This window comes from Catharus ustulatus, chromosome 11 (assembly GCF_009819885.2).
Source record: "Catharus ustulatus isolate bCatUst1 chromosome 11, bCatUst1.pri.v2, whole genome shotgun sequence".
NCBI classification, from domain to species: domain Eukaryota; kingdom Metazoa; phylum Chordata; class Aves; order Passeriformes; family Turdidae; genus Catharus; species Catharus ustulatus.
This window is the reverse complement of record NC_046231.1, coordinates 8,016,351-8,035,984: the sequence shown is the minus strand read 5'-3', so window position 1 is coordinate 8,035,984 and position 19,634 is coordinate 8,016,351. Positions and strand designations below refer to the sequence as shown.

Sequence of the window (19,634 nt, the reverse complement as noted above, 5' to 3'; positions counted from 1 at the left end):
TTGTTTTGGTCAGTGATGCCAGGATTTGCATGAACTGGGACTGCAGAAAATGGTCTATGACTTTGAAGAATTACTGATGTTTTTCTGTCCAATTTCTCTCATCAGTGTTGCTTGTAACAATCCTGGTAGTGGAAGGTATTGCCGTTGCACAGAAGACACAAGGTACAATTTTAGTTTGATTATTTTCTCTCAAAAAATTGAACAGTTTTATGACTTTTAATTGAGCAATATAAGTGAAAACAAATGTTTACATTCAGATACTAATAGCTCTTGAATTACCAATGTGAATTGTAGTCTTTTCCCCCATTTGCTGCATTTTCTCCCAAATGAACAAAGCCATGCAGTGACAAAGAACATGGAAGTTTCACCTTCCCAGGTGAAGTTCTCTAGTTTTAGATGTTAGAGGAGGGAAAGAAACCACCACAGAAATTCATGTTTTCTGTATCTGACAGAAAACTTTTCAAATAGTCCACCCACAAACATTTTTGAAGCCTGCTGAGTGGGGAAGGAGTCGATTTCACAAACATTATTTTTTCATATGTGGGATTACCCATACTTAAGAGAGAAGAATTCCTTGAACTGCCACCTACAGAATTTCCTTGTAAAATTTCTGCAGGAGAGAGAGTTTTCACCCCCATAAATCAAAAAGCTGTCAAGATACCAATGGAAGGTGATGTAATTTACTGGAGGCATGCAAGACCTGTACCAGCATGGATGTCCTCTCACAGGTCACAAAATTAAAATTAAAACTGTGTGAATATAAATAACACTATGAGAGTATCCTGTGAGATTTAGGAAGTATCTACCAGAAAATACATATCTGTGTCTTACTCTCTCTAGTGCTGCTGATAGCAAGGAGAAGGGCCAAAGGTACTTAGGAATGTCAGAGATCACACTATTGCCAACCTCTTCTCTCTGTGGATGAGGAAATCTGAGCCAAGCTCCTGTGAATGATCCAGCATGAAGAATTACCTTACTAAACTGCATAATCTCAGAACACATTTCCCTGTACATCCAGAAGGGGACCTTTGATCCTAAATGAGACCCTTAGCTACCCCGGCAATTTACCTATAGCCAGGAACTTTATTAACTACCATTGCTGGAATTAGTGTATTTGCATACAAAAATTCTGTTTTCAACAAATTACTGTAAATAGATATCCCACCTTAGCATATTCTGGAATCAGGGTCAAAACCGGTGAAAGCTGACAAATATTTCTGATTATATTTTCATAGGAACGGAGATGACATAACCCATAAAATAATGCTATTGGCAGCCACTGTGACTATTTCACTTAGAAAGAAAAGTATCAAAAACCTGAACTGGGTTGGGTAAAAAAAAGAAAAAAATTTTGCTCCCTCTCCTTTCCAAGGATCTCTGGATATATTTGATATTCAAAAACTGATTTGTTTAGGATATACCCCACCACAAAATTAAACATAAGATTTTCTTAGATAGCTATTAATGAGTGCCTTACAAGAGTGCTTTCAACCAAAATAAATTACATTCTTATTTATAGGCTATGTATCATGCAGAGTTTTACTTTATCAAATCTGTATCATGCAGAGTTTTACTTTATCAAATCTGCATGCCTGCAGAAGAAACTTATTAAACTTATTTGATCTCTTTTTTTTCTTTTTTTTTTTTTTTTTTTTCCTTTAAGGTGGGCAAAATATTGGAGTGAATCGCATTCCTCCCACCCAGTGTGACAACTGGGTCAGGACCAGTAATGGAGGACATTTTGCTTCACCAAACTACCCAAACATGTACCCACCCAATCAAGAGTGCATCTATATCTTAGAAGGTACATGCTGTATTTCTGTTTTGTTTTGCTGTAATCTTACTGTTAAATGGAAAATCTTGAACTGTTGAAACTGTCATACTGCTGTAAAGTATTGCATGGCTGTAATGGCAATATAATGAATTCTGCAGTCATTTACTTGAACAAGAAGCTAAATTTTCTCTCTCAAGTAATAACAACAAATAAATAAGAAATGCAAACATTAAGAAATTAACTATATAGAATATGACATATCCTCACAGCCAGGAAAAGGAGCAGCATATCTACTGTAATCTATGAAGGTATGGAATTAGAAAGATAAAAATTGCAGCTTGTTACCTTAATATCACTGATAATAGATTGCAAAAGACGAAGGCTATTTCATACCATGCTGTATTGCTTTATCTCACCAGCAGAAAACCTTTATGCTGTCCTTCATTAATAAAAAAGATATATCTGGCTGCCATAGCACTGTACTAAAAATACAGAGATTTGTTAGCACTGCTGAGGTCACTATTAAAATAATGTGATGAGGACAAAAAAATGTCATTAACTAGAATAAAACCATATTCCAATGAGAATATCTTAAATAAAGGCTGCAAGACTTGAGACACTCCAATTATTTTTCCTCTTATTAGAATGCACCCAAAACCCACTGAAGTCAGCTAAAAATATTAGTCAGCCTAATCATCAGATTCATATCAATTAATTGAAATATTTCAAGTAATGAGGTTTGGTGAGTTTTTATTTGTACAGCACAGTAGTCGTTACAGGCCCCTCCATTTTGCTTGATCCCATGCACATGTTGGTTTTGCACCTTGCCTGCCCAGGAGTGCTCCAGAGAGCAGCCAGCCTGCCCTGCTGCAGGGCTGGGGCACAGGAGCAGCTTCCAGCTCTCCTCAATCCTTCCTCAGAAACGCTGTGGGTGCCTGAGCCGGGCCGAGGCCCTCCAGAATTTCTAGCCAAGATCTACTCCTTCATGCAGACCACTGCCAACATTCACAGCAGCTCCAAAGCGTGTAAGCTCGTGTGAGTGAGGCAGAAGGTCTGGCGGGGTAAATCCTTTGGGCATTCAGGAAAAGCAGGCAGCGTGTGATCCTCAGCACTGGCACTCCAGATCCCAGCCGCGATCGGGAAGTTCACGTAGCGCAGCCGATGCCAAGAACGAGGAACACTAAAGCCATTCATACAGGAGAGAGTCTTGGGATCCAAACCACGGATGTGAGAGTCAGGATTTAGGGCTCTGATCCAAATCCTGATCTTAGGCTACCACAGGCTCAGACTCACCAACAGCTGTAGCTACATGCTTATTATTGATATGTATGAGGGACTTACACTTTTCTGAATATTCTAATAAAATATGTCTTCTGTGAAAGTACTTTATGTTTGAGAAATAGTAGTTCTTCCTATCTTTCTCTTGTCCATTCTTTTCTGCTTAGCTCAGTGTTTTATCCTTTTTTATGTATTTTGCTTTCACAGAACACTTGTTTTAATTTGTATCATAATATTTAACCTAGTTGGAATACCGTTGCATATATGTTCATATCTGTTATATGTACTGCATTAAATTAATGGGATTTCTGAGTTTTCAACGATTAAGATCAGCAAGCAAAAAATTTTGTATGATTCTATGCAAAAGTATCTTTTAGAAAATAATTTTTTAAATTTTTGCAGCAGACTGCAGATGTGTTTTGAGAAGTTTCCAGTTTCTTTATTTTGCTGTTTTAGAGGCCTGTCTCCTCATTACTTCATGTCTCTGTGTTTTTTATCAAGATCTTCATTTAATCTTTTGCTCAATTTTTTTTTATGTCTAGCTGCTCCACGACAAAGAATTGAGTTGACCTTTGATGAACCCTATTACATAGAACCCTCATTCGAATGTCGGTTTGATCACCTGGAGGTTCGAGATGGACCTTTTGGGTTCTCCCCTCTCATTAATCGTTACTGTGGTTTGAAAAGTCCTGCACTAATTAGATCAACAGGGAGATTTATGTGGATCAAGTTTATTTCTGATGAGGAGCTGGAAGGAAAGGGATTTCAAGCAAAGTACTCATTTATACCAGGTAAAGATGTCTAAAATTCTGACTGAGTTAATGACTATCTGCTCCCTTTGAACTCTGTGGGTGTGTTTGTCCTCTCAGCCTAGAGCTGCAATTTCAGCATGAGCAGTTACTGAGGCACAGTGACAATGTGATAGTCACAGTCTCAGTCCTGCTAATCCTACAGGGCACATGGCTAAAAACACTTGGGGAATCTTAGCTGAAGGAAATTACAGGTCTGTAGTTTGCTAGTGAGGAAGACAGATGAGCTTGTTTGTGCTGAAGTCTTCAGCAGCACCCCTCTTAATTTCTCTACTTGTACCAGTTTCACCAGTGGTAGGAAAGGAAAGACAAATTATGCAAAGAACTGCCTTTTCACCAGCCTCTCTTCTAGGAGTGTCAGGCCAAGTGGATAAAAACACCTGAAGCAACTTTACAGTAGCACTCAAGCCAGATGTAAAACATTTAAAATTTAAAATTTCCATTCTGAAAACCCACAGCAAGTATCTGCACAGTCTAAGCACGAGCTCTTGGTATAACTGGATTCTCTCAACCCTTGGGCTCAGACAACAGAACTGCTCTTTGCTCAAAGTGCTGTGTAGTTCACAGGTGCAAAGGAGAGGACAATGTGCTGACAGTGCCTTTAGACAAACAAAAATTACATCTGCTCTGTGGAGCTACTTAAACCTGGCAGGGCATCCTTCTTACATGAAAATTTGACCTGATGTCCTTGTGCAGTGCTTGACTATTGTACTTCATACATACTACACGTGTAGTTATCAGCATTTTATTGTCCTTTGGGACAAAAGGCAATATACAAGTGTCAGCTCTACTACTTCAATAAATGTATACACAAACAACTTCTTAATGTTATCTTTACCCCTAGAGCACATGAAAACACAATTCATGATTATATATTACTGTTCAGAGATTTGGACTCGGAAACGTCAAATTAACATGGTGACCAGACCATTGGGAATTACATGATTAAATGTTTTCACAGGGACAGTATTTATGCATTTTACTAAGGCCATTTTCAAAATCACTTCATCAACATTGCTTTCAAAACGATTACCATAGTTGCAGGCTAGAATTTTAAATATACATTTATACTGCATATTATTTTCACAACAGATTGCAACAACTGAAGGACTAATATTTTTCTTTTCCTTCCTCTTCATTTATATGAAGCGTGGTAAAATATTTTATGATTGCAGAAATGAAAGGGAACATATGCACATACTCTGCTTCATAAAAATATCAGCTTACAAAGGAGGTTGAAAACCTTGCAGAATTTTGCATGTAGCGATCATAGCTTTTCACTATGTGTCCAAGTTTGGAGGACAGGTGTCTGCTAAGAAAGGCAGGAGCCTCTCTTTGAAATGGAGAATGTAAACCTGCTCCCTCCAGATTATTATAAATTTGAAATCAATGGGCTTTCAGGCAAAGATATGGGAATAGGAACAACAGTTCCTTACTAGGAAATTTAAACTAGAATACAGTATTACAAAGAACAAGCCCAAAACACTGTCAGAGTCAGAATACACCCTGAACTACTGCTTTCTTTGCAGGGAACAACATTTCATAAACCACGTCTAGAAATGTTCTGCATGGCCTAATACAAGAGACACAGACAACCCAGGGAAAAGTACCTTAAGGATTGAAACAGCCTTCTTCATGTACTTTTTAAAGAACAGTTTGCAATTTCAAAGTGTTGATATATTCTGCTAAGCTCAGTTCAAAATGTTCAGAACTACATAGACAGCAGTCTGATAAAATTAATCTAAATAAGCTTTTTGCACAGAGAAAGATCCCCTGTATTCTTGTGGAGCTCCAGTGGTTTCAGTGAAAACTGACATAGTTAAATTTAGAATATAACGTAGGAACAAAATACTCAATAGTAATTTTTTGTGTTATGCTAGAAATCTGAGCTGTCAGGATAGAATTACCTTTTTCAGATAAGGTCAATCTTTGTGGAATAATGTTCTCATCTAAGAAAACTTTGTCTCTATATGCTCCAACTGATTCAGTAAACTTCCTGGCAATTTTTTGTGCCATAATAAAAAAAGGATATAATCTGCAGATAATACTAAAGCTTAAAGTGATTCTCAAGCACTGATAGCCCTTGTGATTCATGACTTCTTTCTATTATAGATCCTGACTTCACTTACCTAGGAGGTATTTTAAATCCCATCCCAGGTATAGTATTACAGTAACAATTTCTTTATACATGAAATTTTAAATTAATGTCATACTGCATTTGACAGCAAGGTCTGTCTTCTCCCTAGACTGCCAGTTTGAGCTTTCAGGAGCTGATGGAATAGTACGTTCCAGTCAAGTAGAACAAGAAGGAAAAACAAAACCAGGGCAAGCAGTTGACTGTATCTGGACAATTAAAGCTACTCCAAATGCTAAGGTGGGTTTTGTTCATGTAATTCAGTATATAATGGGTTTCCATGACAGTAGCAACAGGTAGCGGTCACTAAATGTGACTTGCATAATGTTGTACTTCACTGAAATGAGTCCTGTAGCAGTGGCTTAGGAAATCCAGAGAGAGAATAGTTTTTGAAATTAAACTTACACTAGTCTGTAGTGCTGGCATCCTGTTACTGGAAGCTTCAAATACCAAATAACTGTGAGAACTGTTTAAGCAACAATTTTCAGGAGCATTTTACTTAGACTCTGGTTTTATTGGAAGACTGCAGACAAAAATGCTGGCTGACATCTTCAGTAATTTCCAATAAATCTCACTGCCAAAACTGAATGTTTCGCCTCCAGTGGTTCTATTGGAGAATTTGGTTCAAAGTCAACAGAACATGTGCCTGCTTCTCCCATCTAATTCACAGTCCAGCACCTTAAAACCCACTTTCATCAGCAGTCTGAGCTAAATGGAAAGGTTTTACCTTGTAGGTGAACAGCAGGATAAAATCCTGTTTGCAACCCCAAAATACAATAGCTAAAGCCTGAACCATATTTGCTGCAGAATCATATTTGTTAAATATGTTGCACAGAAGAGCACATACTTTTCTCCATATAGCATACACATTTTTAATGTTGCTTCTGCTTGCACATACATAAAAATTAAAAACTATTTTGAAGCAGTAGCTGCCAAGATGACAAACCTTCCCCCTGCCTTCTTACACACTCCTAACAGTTAACTAACCAGCCCTGTTAACCACCTTGCAAGTGCATTCTAAAACAGCAATCAAAAAGATGATAATAAGAGGACAAGAAAGAAATTACAAGTCCATTAATATATTTGAGCCTTTGAGGAAGTGAGTCAATTCCCAAGAGCCCTATCCTAGTCTAAGTAATAGACACAGCTCTTCCAGAAACAATAACAAACCCATTTTCTCTCTACATTGCCACTTGAGTGCACCAGGTCTTGTACTTAAGTATTTTAATAAATTATTGAATGTTGTCAGAAGGCAGACTTATAGTTGGGTGAGTCCTGAAATTAGATCATCATCCTAAATTATTGATTTAAAACATTACAGAAAAATAATTCTTAGTATTCTGACAGTGGTTTCTCAAGCTTCTATTCAGGCAGAATTATGATGATAAAATCCATTCAATCTGATACAGTGCAGTCTCCTGAGAAAAATAAGCATAGACATTTTTAATTTCCTCAATTTGATTTTGTAATAAAAATAAACTTTTAAAACTGACACAAGTGCAGGAATGAAAGGACTTTTAAAATGTGTATAGCAGACACTTAATAAATTACCTCCAGATTTCATAAAATTACCAGAATAATCAATATAATGTAAGAGTAAAGACCTTTTATACTTGCCTAACACATTAATCTAAAGGAGCTTGTGAAGAGGTGAGCACTTTTAATGGGATTATTCCTTTGTTATCATACAAATAATAGCTCTACTAAAAGTGTGCTAAATTATTTTTAGTTTCCATTGTAATTTTGTAGGAGATATATAAAGTCAATCATTAAAAGAAAATACCCTCTCACAGCCCAAATACTAGCAATTGCAGCTCACATCCATATTTTTGAGATAAGTCATCAATGGAGAACAGGTTCTCAATGTAGCTGAGAATTTCCAGCAGTAAATCTCATAAAAACAGCAGCGGGGGGGAAAAAGAAAACAGAAAAAAAGAAAAAATACATATGCTGAAAATCACAAAACAGGGAGGTGAGGCATGAGTACTATGGCACAGGCTTCACCTTCAGACAGAATGTGCAAGGGAAGGCAGTGCTGGCCAGCCTGCTTCTGGATGCACTGGGAAGGAAAAGCTGGGGGCTATAAGTGTCACGTGTATTTCTCTTTTACCATGTTTTCAATAAAGCCTGGTAGCTGTAGGAATGGGGAGAGGAATCTCGTTGTGTCTCTCAGTGGTGGTTGCAAGCTATGGCAAAGGGGCAGCAAACTGGGTTATAGAGCCCAAGTGTGGGATTGATCTGCCCTGACCTCCTGCATCCCACCTGAGCAGGGGGTCTGGAGTCCTGGGGCAGATCAGAGCGCTGAGGTGCAGAAGCTCTGCAGCATCCCTGGCAGGGGCAGGACAGGAGCTGTGCCCAGATAGCCCCAGGCTGCAGTGGCTGAACCCAGGGACACTGGGAGAGCTCAGGGGAGGAGCTCCTCAGCCCCCACCTGGGCACACCTCTTCTCTGGAAACACAATGGCTGTCCAAGAATTGTCTAAGTTTAAAATGGCCTTTGCAGCATGCTTAGGTGACTTGGTTTCATATGTCAAAATTTTCAGAAGAATTTTGAGAATTTCAATACAGCCATTGAAGAGATTTAAAAGCCTTTTGATGTGTTCATGTAATTTTAACTAAATTACAATCTTGCATGAATTTCCTGCTCAAGCAAAATAAATTATTTATTTACTCTTTAAATACCACCTCAATCTTCTAATTTCCTTGCTGCATGTGTTCCAACACATATGCAGCCTTCTCTTGGATTAGATTTCTGCTTTTAGAAGTATTAAGATTAGCTTAAATTCATTAATTCTTCCTACACAGCCAGCTTACTTCTCTCTCATTTCCATTTTTATTCAAATTACTCCTGACTTCATGGTTTGTGTCTTCTATAACACAGCTATGGTTCAGTAATTAGCTTTCATTCTGAAGCAATAAATTTTAATTTCCTTATTTTACTTCAGAGCTTTTCTGACTAGGCTCCTTCCCCTATATTTTAACATTGTTTTTATGAATCAGAAAGAAAGGAAAGAGAACCATCAAAATACTTTAAAAATTATTTCAGTACGTTTATGCATTCCTTATATTTCTTCTAGAGGAACAGACTTCACATTTAGCAGAGTTTCTTGGGGGTTTCTTCACCAAGTGTATTGCTTTGTACTGTTTCTCCAAAGGGAGCAGAAATAAATCAAAGTAAATTTTTAAATAAAGATTGTTTTGGGGAACAGGGAGAAGTGAAATGGGTACCCAAGACAAATGTCAGGCAATATTCCACACAGACATCTAATGACAAAATCTAAGTTTAAAAGTGTTGTGAACTGGGAATTGTATTTATGTGTAAGGGAAAAAACCATCTTATTCAAGATTTGCTAAGAAAGAAAACTCTTCTCTCTGTATTTCTTCTCCTAAAGGCATTGGTTCCTCTTTTCTAACAGATCTATATGCGATTTCTGGACTATCAGATGGAGCATTCCAATGAATGCAAAAGGAACTTTGTTGCTGTGTATGATGGGAGCAGTTCCATTGAAAACCTGAAGGCCAAGTTCTGCAGCACAGTGGCCAATGATGTCACGCTGCAGACAGGGACAGGGGTGGTGAGGATGTGGGCAGATGAAGGCAGCAGACTGAGCAGGTTCAGAATGCTCTTCACTTCCTTTGTGGATCGTAAGTAGATCTAAAAGTGCCAATTCTTCTGGATTGGGGATACTTCAAGTATTTTAGGGAAAGCATCAGCTGTATATTAAGCAGCAGGAATACATACAAAAGGTTGTTTCTATTTCCTTCACATGCCAGCAGGTAAATTACATAATTGCTTTATTACATTTCTAACATGGTTCCTGAAGAGAAGCTTTCCTCCATGTTTGAAAGGTGTATTTTCCATTTGAATTCAGCAGTACTGCCCTAGGCTACATCCTTCTCACAGACATCCTTCCCTACAAATGAGAACAGACTTATTTCAAAAAGACAGCAGTGGGACTGAAGTGTGCTCTCCCACTAGCTCCCAGTTCCCTGCCAGACACCACAACAGGTGGTTGCAAAAATTGGTAACTGCTTTTCCACTAGCTTTTATTTCAATACAGTTATTAACATTGGTGGTAGTGCAACTTATTCCAGCTTTCAGTTTAGAAAATGCTATGAACTTTTCCAGGGATATGACCATTTAAATTATAAATATTGGAGTGGGTTTTTTGTTGTTGTTGAGTTTGGATTTTTTGCAGGGGTTGTGGGGGATTTTTAATGCAAGAGGTTGAAACACTAAATGCTCCTAAAGATAGGTAACTTTCCAAATGTATGAGTTTAAAGCAACTCAGAAGTCACTGGCAAAAGAATATCTGCAAAGGGATGCGGTTATTGTTATTTACTTGAGATACTGCATTTTCTTGGATTGACTAATTGAAAAGTATATGGCTGAAAAGTGTTTCAAGTATTTTTATATAATCTAGTCACAAACAATTTTTCTAACTGAAAAAAGTGAATCTGAGCTTATTTTATTTTCAGACTGTTAAGATATCTTTCTCTTCTACCTTACTAATGATTTGTAATTATGTGAAGCCAACCATGAAAACGATCAATATTTCTGGAAAGATTTCCATAAATGAACTAATAGTGCATGACAGTCACCTAACACACACCTAGCGCTGCTTGCAGATTTGACTAAGTAATTCAGCTAACAGCAATGTGAAAAATCAATGTATTTGATTCTTGGCTTGATTCAATAGATGAGTAATGCTAGATGCAAAGAGCACCGTGAGCATTGCACCACTTTTGGGCAGCTGTTATGAGAATAGTCCAGCTATGTCCTTGAAGTCCTAGGCTGGACAAACTCGCCGGATAACAGACAAAAGGAAAATACGTCCATGTGTCCCATCTTCATGAACTGTGAACAAAAGCCATGTCCACAAAACTTAAAGGGACTATGCAGACATGTGAAATAGGGACTGTGCTGGCAGATGGAGAAGCAATGGCAGAATGCATCACCCAAAAATACAGAACTTTAAAAAAAATCACCTGTTCAAGAGAAAGGGAATATATTTACATTGTGGCATAACTGACAGAATGGGCCTGATCTTGACCTTCTGAAAGAGTGATACTGTTTTAAAGCAGTGTTCTTCAGACTTGATCTACTCTCCAAACAATTAAATTCTCAACTCACTTGAGCAAGGAAGGGATGTGATAGCTACTGTGACATTTTTAAGCACTGAGATTACATAGATAAACTGTTCCAAAATATACTCTAACAATGTTCTATATTCATACTTGAATTGCAAGTTCATGTATGGAATTTACTGCCAGATTGCCAGGATTAAGCAGAAGCAGCAAATAGAAAACCTTAAAACCAAAGAGTGTAGGTTACCCAACTTCAGTGGAGTAAGACATGGAAAGATAAAATATATGTAATTTAGGAATGCAAAATCAAAATTAAAGGTTTGAATGTTCTCTTCTTCTTAGGCATAACTCCTATTTTTGTCATTGTGATTTTCAAGCCTAACAGAATGACTAAGTGACAAATGCAGTGTTCAGGAGCAGTCATTCCCTCTGCTCTACCCTTTGGGTTTCCTGTTACATTTCAGAGAATCCAGGCTGCTCAAGAACATATTCTTTCTGTGAAATCAAATAGTAGAATGTCTGTCACACATCTTTGCTGTTTAGTATATAACTGACTCTACTAGCAACACTAATAGGCATTTCCATCATAAAAGTACCACATTACTGAAACAAAGGGAAAACCAATTTCTTGTCCAGTGCCCTGAATTTATAAATAATTCCCTATGTATATGATACAACACCTTGAAAAGAATTATTACTACTTTTTAATATATTTTTTCTTATGTCAAGGAGTTGTAACAAATACTCACAAAAACATGGGGCAGCTTCTAGTTAATTTCTTTCTTCAAATTTCTGACTATATATAGATACATAAAAAGCTAAACTGTACTCTCTCAATCCCTGCATTAGCTCTAATAGGAGGCTTTTGATTCACAAGCAGGAATGACTTAGATGCCTCTAGTTATTGAAATCTCTTGCAATTTCTGAAACAGTCCTCCACAAGCTAAAATCTGATTTGCGTTAAGATATTAATGGGCTCTAAAATGTTCAGATGTTCAGGGACTGCTTCAAAACATCTACACAGCAGATGCTGCACAGAACAAATATATAAGTGGTAGTGAGCATGTGATTTTTAAGTATTAAGTTTTTAAAGACACATACTGAAACCTTCTTCCATTATCTGTGTTTTGTGACTCTATTTGCTACCTACCCCTTTGGAGCAATAATTGGTTTTGTAGCATTGATAATATGCTGAAAGCAATCACATGAAGAGAGAGAAAAGCATCAGATAGTGATGTGCAAGAGAAGCAATTGTGTTTGAAACAGAGAAAGAAAGCATGTTAAAAACCCCAGATATAGGTACTTAATAGTTTTATTGCAAGACATTAGTTACTGAAAATTCTGAATGTTTTCTTTCTCTTCTCTCCTGCAGCTCCCTGCTCAGGCAACACTTACTTCTGCCATAGCAACATGTGCATCAATAATTCTTTAGTCTGCAATGGCATTCAGAACTGTGCATACCCTTGGGATGAGAATCACTGCAGAGGTGAATATAGTGCAAACCACAGCCTTTATGAGCTAGGCTGGTCAGTTTGCCTTTCAAGAAAGTCATGAAATGTCTTTTTCCTGGAAATATGCTGAAGACAGCTATTCTACTTATCTCAGGAAGGTGTTGCAAATTTTTTATTTAAACTCAGGACACATGTAAGCATCCTGAATATTGATCTTACTGCTTTTAACTAAATTTCCTCCTCTTCAGCATATACTCTCTATTTTAAAAGGATATCAGCTTGATAAGAACTAGAATTTAGTATTTTTGAGGCTGCATCCTATCAATTTCTAAACTTTAACAAAGCAAGGATTGTAGGGACAGGTTATACTTTCTAGAGATAAAAATAAAGAGCTGGAAAAGCACAGGAAAGTTTTCAAGCACAAAAAGCCTCTCTCAGGGTTGAAATAGAAGCAACAATTCTCAAAGACAATTTTAAAACATTAGTTGAGAGTTGTAAATCATAGGCTATTTCAGGATAAACTCAACTGCTGTGTATGGTGTGAGAAAGGATGGGAGGAAGGAGGAATTGTTAGGGAGCATGAAATAAACACTTATGGAATATAGACACATGTAAATTGCCGCTTTTAGAACATGGATTGGGAGTATTATTTCAAGCATCACAACTACAGTAAAGACTTGTTTCAATATCAGGCTCTGCAGGAAAAATTCTCATAATTTGAAGGAATTTGAAGCACAGACATTCTCCCATGCTTCAGGAACAGCTCAGTTGTCAGAGTTAGAACAAAACCAGTCTAAGGTCAATATTTTTTCTTGCTAAAGAAAGCAATCGAACAAAAACTCTTGAGATTGTTTGCGTAGGGTTTTTTGACAAATAGAATGGTATCAATAGGTCTGAACTCCAGAAGAAAACTCCAGAAGATTTAAATATGTACTCCATTTCAAAGAAACCAACCCTGCAGAAAAGGTCAAAACCTTCTCGATAGAAAGTCTTGAAAGAAAATTTATTTTCAATGCACAAATCCTGCTTGCATTTTTAAGTAAATAATCATTACAAAACCCTACTTGTTTATTTAATTTTGGGTAAACAAAGAAATTCGCACCACTAATAGATATTCTAATGTAAGGCATATTGTGGAAGTTTTCCAGTCAGCAGAACTGGTCCATAACTCCCAAGTTTGCGGTGTAAAACTAAGCTTCCTCTAAACAATCTTTACCTTTGATAATATTCAACATTCCCTCTTAAGTTTAATCTCTAGATTTCTTTCCCATCTTTACCAACTGCTTTCTAGACACTCCTCTAGAATCCACACTTCACTCATGTACTGCAGTTTTAAAAAATTAACTCCCTAAAAGCTGTGTCTTTCCCAATATTTGTAAATTGCTGTATCTGGTGCTGAACAATCCATCATGTTCTACATTGAATGCAGTCTAAATGCTGCTCTTATACTTGCACAGCAGAAATTAAGAGACAGCTGAAGACTAGATCCACATTGCCAGCTAAGGGAGACTGGTGCAACCAAATAAGCAATTCTTAGCCTTAAAAAGAGAGCTGTTCACAATTGTGCTCAGTTCCTGCAGGCACCCAGAGTTCTCATTTAGTCCATATCAATAGCTGCATAAATCTGAGCATATTGTGACCTACTTATGCCTAAGCCCTGTAACACAAAAATTGATAGAGAAGTCAGTAGCACTTTATTTTAAGAGACTGGGGAAGACACTGCCTTTTGCAAAACACCTTTTTGATTAAAATGTTTGCCAAGAATTAAGAAACCTAGATGCAGACAAGAGAACTGCCATAACAGTGAAATTCATACCTCTCACCATGGATGGCACCACTCTGATCTAAGATAGGCAGGACAAAGGGGAGATATCCTCCTTCACTTCAAAGGTTAAAAGTAGCTCAAAGGAAGCAGTCCAAGCTCTGAGGCAGAAATGTAATTTCTTATTAGCCAACTCCTTGTCTCTGCTTAGTACAAGGATTGTTTCAAATAACACATGATGGTGTATAACTCTCCCCATGCACTGTGTGTGGTATTCAACTGCCAGTAGCCAGATACCTGAAAACATTATGCAAGATTTAGGCTGCTACATTTTTTTCTTCATAGTCTTAAATGCTTTTTTCCCTCTAGCCAATGTTGCAGTGTAGAAATCTCTCAGTCCCCCAGGACAAGAACATTAATGGAACAGAAATCCAACTGGAAAACTTTAATCTTCAAATAAGAATTTTAAATATGGAAAACCATCTTGTTCTGATGCTGCCATCTTGTGTGTTTTCACATGAAGTACTGGCCAAAATTGCCGGATGATTTGGGTTGGTTGGTGTGTCTCCCCTTCCAACTTTTTTTTCTTCTCGTAATTTCATCATTGGACTCTTAGAACTGGAATAGGGCTTTGCTAAAGCTCCCTGTGATGAATTAGGTATAACAGACTTACACAATAGACATAGCCATTACATTTCCAAGAGATATGAAAACAGTACAGTCATTCTCATATCTGATAATCTTTCTCTTTTAAAGAAGAACTAGACAATTTTAAGTCTACATTTTCTTCTACTGACATCACTGAGAATGTTACCAGCAGAAGCAAACCATGGTAAGAGAAATATCATCTGTAGCTGGATTTAACCTATTTAAGGTTAATTTAAGCCTATTTAGCTCATGGATTTAGGAATATAGACCATCAGTAAAGGTTCAGGATAGAAGGCACATCCCAGCTGAGTCAGCAAGGACTGGTTCACAGAGTTGCACCTGCCACAGAATTATCAAATTATCGTATGGTAGCCACTAATGACAGGGAATTAGACAAATCCCATTGACATACAGGTCTAATCTCCAGTCCCATTAAGTAATTTTATCATTTGCATGGCAATCACAATACAGTTTTGCTTTGTTTAAATAATCACAAGTGTAGAAACTAATAATGTCTTGTCATAATAATTTTTTCTTTGCAGAAAAGAAAAAAACTGGATTGTTTGAACAAATCACCAAAACCCATGGGACAATCATTGGCATCACAACAGGGATAGTTTTAGTTCTTCTCATCATTTCAATTCTAGTGCAAATAAAGCAACCTCGCAAAAAGGTTATGGCCTGCAAGACTGCCTTCAATAAAACTGGTTTCCAGGAAGTTTTTGATCCTCCTCACTATGAACTGTTCTCACTAAGGGACAAAGAAATTTCTGCAGATTTGGCAGATTTATCCGAGGAACTTGAAAACTATCAGAAACTGCGCCGCCCTTCAACAGCTTCCAGATGCATTCACGACCACCACTGTGGCTCTCAGGCCTCCAATCTCAAACAGAGCAGGACCAACCTGAGCTCCATGGAACTGCCCTTCCGCAATGACTTTGCGCAGCCCCAGCCCATGAAAACATTTAACAGCACATTCAAGAAAAGCACTTACACTTTCAAGCAAGCTCACGACTGCCCCGAGCAGGTGATAGAAGACAGGGTGATGGAGGAGATTCCGTGTGAAATTTATGTCAGAGGAAGGGAAGATACAGCACAAGGCTCATTATCTATTGACTTTTAACTTCCTGCTGAAGGTGGTATCAGTGTACATACAAAATGTTCATGTACAATGACAATGTATATATTAAAAGTGTACCATACTCAGCGTGTGAGATGCACACACTTTTAGCTTATTATACTTCATTTCAAAAACAAAACCAGTCTTCATAATTAATTATTGCTGAAAAAGTGGTGGATTTTGGATTTCCTCCAATCTTCCCAAGCTACCTATCTAGTGGAAGAGTAAGATGGAGACTTTGCATGGAAATTATAAGATAGGATGTTGGAAGAAAAAACCCTACAACTACTAATCATTGAACACTGAAAGCAATGACTACTATTCTCCATGCCATTTTCTCTTCTTTAGGTGTCTGCTTTTCAAGACAATTTTAATACCTCACTTGCATAAATAAAAGTAGTTAAGTGCACCACATGTATGTCAACATAGGTGTCTTATTGTATTTGTCAAATTGAAAGTAGAGTTAGTGTTAAGTGCCAGTTAAGACTCATGAATTATGTTACAGCCATCTGTTTCATTTGCCTTTAATTATCATTTTCACACTCTGTGCTTTGTGAGACATAAGTGAAAAGGGTTACTGCCTTTTAACAGTACCAAGTTATATTAATTTTAGTATATTTGGAAATATCTTTGCAGCTTTCAGTTAAAACACGAGTAGTCATTTTATTCTAGATGCAGACTTTTACAACAGTTTTCTTTCAAGAAGGTTTAGGATTTTAAAATATTCTGCCATATATTATAGCTCCATATGGCACACTGATTTCACAGCTCTGTACTTAGGAAACAATTTTGTTCCTGAGTTTTCCAAGTATTTACATAAATAGATTGTACTGTACATTTGTCTCTTAAAATAGCTTTTTACTCCTTGTTGCAGCCAATCTTCCCTGCTGAAATCAGTGATGATACTTTTAGCTCATGTCCTACTTGCCTGAAGAGAACTGCTCTGAGGTCTGTGTGATTACTGGGTATATGAAGGTACTGGAAACAAAGAAATCACAAAGCAACTCTAATTAACCCCTATGGAATCCTTCTTGTGCCCCTTGTTTCCACTTGCAAAACTGCACATTTCATACCTTTTTTAATGGTGGTTTGAACCTAATTTAAAAATTTTTACTATATAGAAGAAAATTTTAAAAATATACTCTCATTGTGGTTTTTAAGCTTTTATATAGTTTGATATTGTACAGCCTATTTCTTAAATCCAAATCTAGCATCTGTACAGCAGGCTTCTTTCAGCTTCCTCTTAGCAGCTCTGAGTAACTTGCAGTTGTTGTTGTTGCACACATCACAATTTGCCAAGAATACTTATCATGACTTTCACATTAGCCTACACTTTCTTCCCTGGGTAGTTTGAACTTATCTGGGTATTTTGTTTACAGGAAACCTTTGACTAAAGCTGATCCTCCAGCTAGCAGTGGGCATAGCCTTTATTTACAGATGGATCTCAAACCATAGTGTTTGTTGTGCTGACTGTACTAAAAAAAACCCCCAAAAGTCTTAACATGTGACCCTTGCAACGGAAAAATTGTTTCTTTGAAATAAAGATGAACAGCTGTAATTACAGGTTTTCAATAGAATTATAAAGATTTTTTTAAATTGTCTAAAATATACAACATTTAAGGGGAAAAAAGAAAGGGGAATTGAGTTTCTTCAACACTCCCCAACTTTAACCCTTTCTCCTGTTTAAAAAGAACTTAATCAACTTTTCTCTTAGACCCACAGGGCTGTATGTACCCTGGTGCCAGTTTTTGTGCAGGTCCCAGAATGTATTTTAATTTGAAAGGATGAAAATGGACTTTATTTTTAAATGCACTACATGCAGACAATAAATGTTTAAAAAATCTAGTTAATTTCTACTTGAAACTTTTTGAATATTTAATGAAAACATTTGGCAGATTTTATTTAATTCTCATTGATCTCAGGATTAAATATCTCACCATGACCTATAGGACACACAATGCTATTTGTGACAGTTTGTTAGTTCCAGATTCTTTCAACAAGTAATACGTAGTTTTACATGAGTCATTCTAATCCTGATAACTCTTGTAAGTGCTAGGTTTGCATGACTGAGCTTTCTTTTATAGGTATATTTATCCATGTGCTAAAAAAACCATGATCCCTATTCTTTCCCAAGTTATGTTGCCTTTGAACAGTAAAGCTGTACTAATAAAACAAATAGGAAGCCTGCAGAGCCCAAGTCCGTGGAGAAGAGGGAAATTGAAGAAGCTCCCAAATGGCTTGAGTAATATTTCAGTCTGTCATAGCCTTGTGATTACATGGACAGAACACAGCTGCCTTTTGGCTACCCCAGAGCACACCAGAGCTCCCACAGCCAGTCCTGGCTTTTGAGCGTAACTGGTTCCAATATTCCCTGGCGTGTTTGAAAACCAATCTGCCTACACAGCCCATGGCAAGGTGGGGTTCAGTTACTGAGCTGTGCTTTAAGAAATGAGTCTGAACTATTAGAGCCATATTTCTACTTTCAGTATAATCAACTTTACTATAGAGAAAAACTAAATGGGTAGACTGCTGGGTATCACAGTACAGAAAGCTGACAGTTCTAGCAAAAGAATCTAGCATTGGTTTAGCAGTCTCAATCCAGTTGAAGCTGATGTTGTGGTCTTTAAAACTTTTGGGGCATTAGTGAAAAATATCACATTTCATACTAGTGCAGTATCTGAGTACCATTAGCCTATTTGCACTGTGTCCATGTTAGTTTATACATTTCTAGGAGCATCCTGATTTTACACTACTGTCTTGGTTTGAAAGACAGATGTCTGCTAAGGAAGGCTCCCTTGAAATGGAAAATGCAAACCCCCTGCCTCCAAATTATTATAATTTTGAAATTTAGAGGCTCTCAGGCAAAGATATGGGAATAAGAATAACAGTTCTTTATTAGGAAAATTAAAATTAAAATGCAGTAATACAAAAAGCCACTGACAGAGTCAGAATACAGCCTTACACCCAGTCAGCCAGCGTGCTGGTAGCAGTCCGATTAAATGGTGGCAGCAGTCCGATTAAATGGTGGCAGCAGTCCTCTTGCAGTAACAGATGTGGTTCAGTTGAAGCAGTAATCCTGGAGAAGGGTGTCATTTTCCTCTGAAGGTCCAGTGGTGGTATAGATGGGCCCAGTTTTCCTCTGGAATCCAGTGGAAAAAGGCTGCTCTGATGTTCCAAATCTCAGATTTTATGTAGGTAGGAAATGTTTGGCTCTCTCCCCGTGGGAGCAGCATCTCACAATGGGATGATGTAATTTTATCAGTTATGCAGTGGGCCTAAATGGGCCATTAGCAGAAGATATCTCCTGGAGGGAGGATGGGTGTGGAAGAGACAAAGAAAACTGTCCCACCTGCTTTTAAGAGGTGGTGATAGAATAGGTATTTCTGGTTACATCTTGCATTGCAACCTAAGATAACTCCATTGTACCCATATCTGCAGTATCCTCTGCTAGCACTGAATGCTTCTTAACGACACACTCACTTCACACAAACTGACCAAGAAAAGACTAACAGCATTGACTACTTTTTTGAGATTTCTAACTTATTTTTACCTTTTATTATAGTAGCTCAAA

The 19,634-nt window shown here is 37.4% G+C and overlaps 1 protein-coding gene across 1 annotated transcript in view; it reads left to right on the top strand.

Moving 5' to 3' along the window:
- The window catches only part of NETO2 (neuropilin and tolloid like 2), a 29,621-nt gene extending 12,000 nt beyond the window's left edge, over positions 1–17,621 (top strand). Inside the window, exons 2-9 of the mRNA XM_033069385.1 lie at positions 106–162; positions 1,664–1,804; positions 3,595–3,843; positions 5,974–6,018; positions 6,108–6,235; positions 9,411–9,639; positions 12,455–12,568; positions 15,486–17,621. Of these exons, the coding sequence (XP_032925276.1) occupies positions 106–162; positions 1,664–1,804; positions 3,595–3,843; positions 5,974–6,018; positions 6,108–6,235; positions 9,411–9,639; positions 12,455–12,568; positions 15,486–16,066 (1,544 nt within the window). The 3' untranslated portion in view covers positions 16,067–17,621. The remainder of the gene's footprint in view (positions 1–105; positions 163–1,663; positions 1,805–3,594; positions 3,844–5,973; positions 6,019–6,107; positions 6,236–9,410; positions 9,640–12,454; positions 12,569–15,485) is intronic.
- Positions 17,622–19,634: the final 2,013 nt, after the last annotated feature.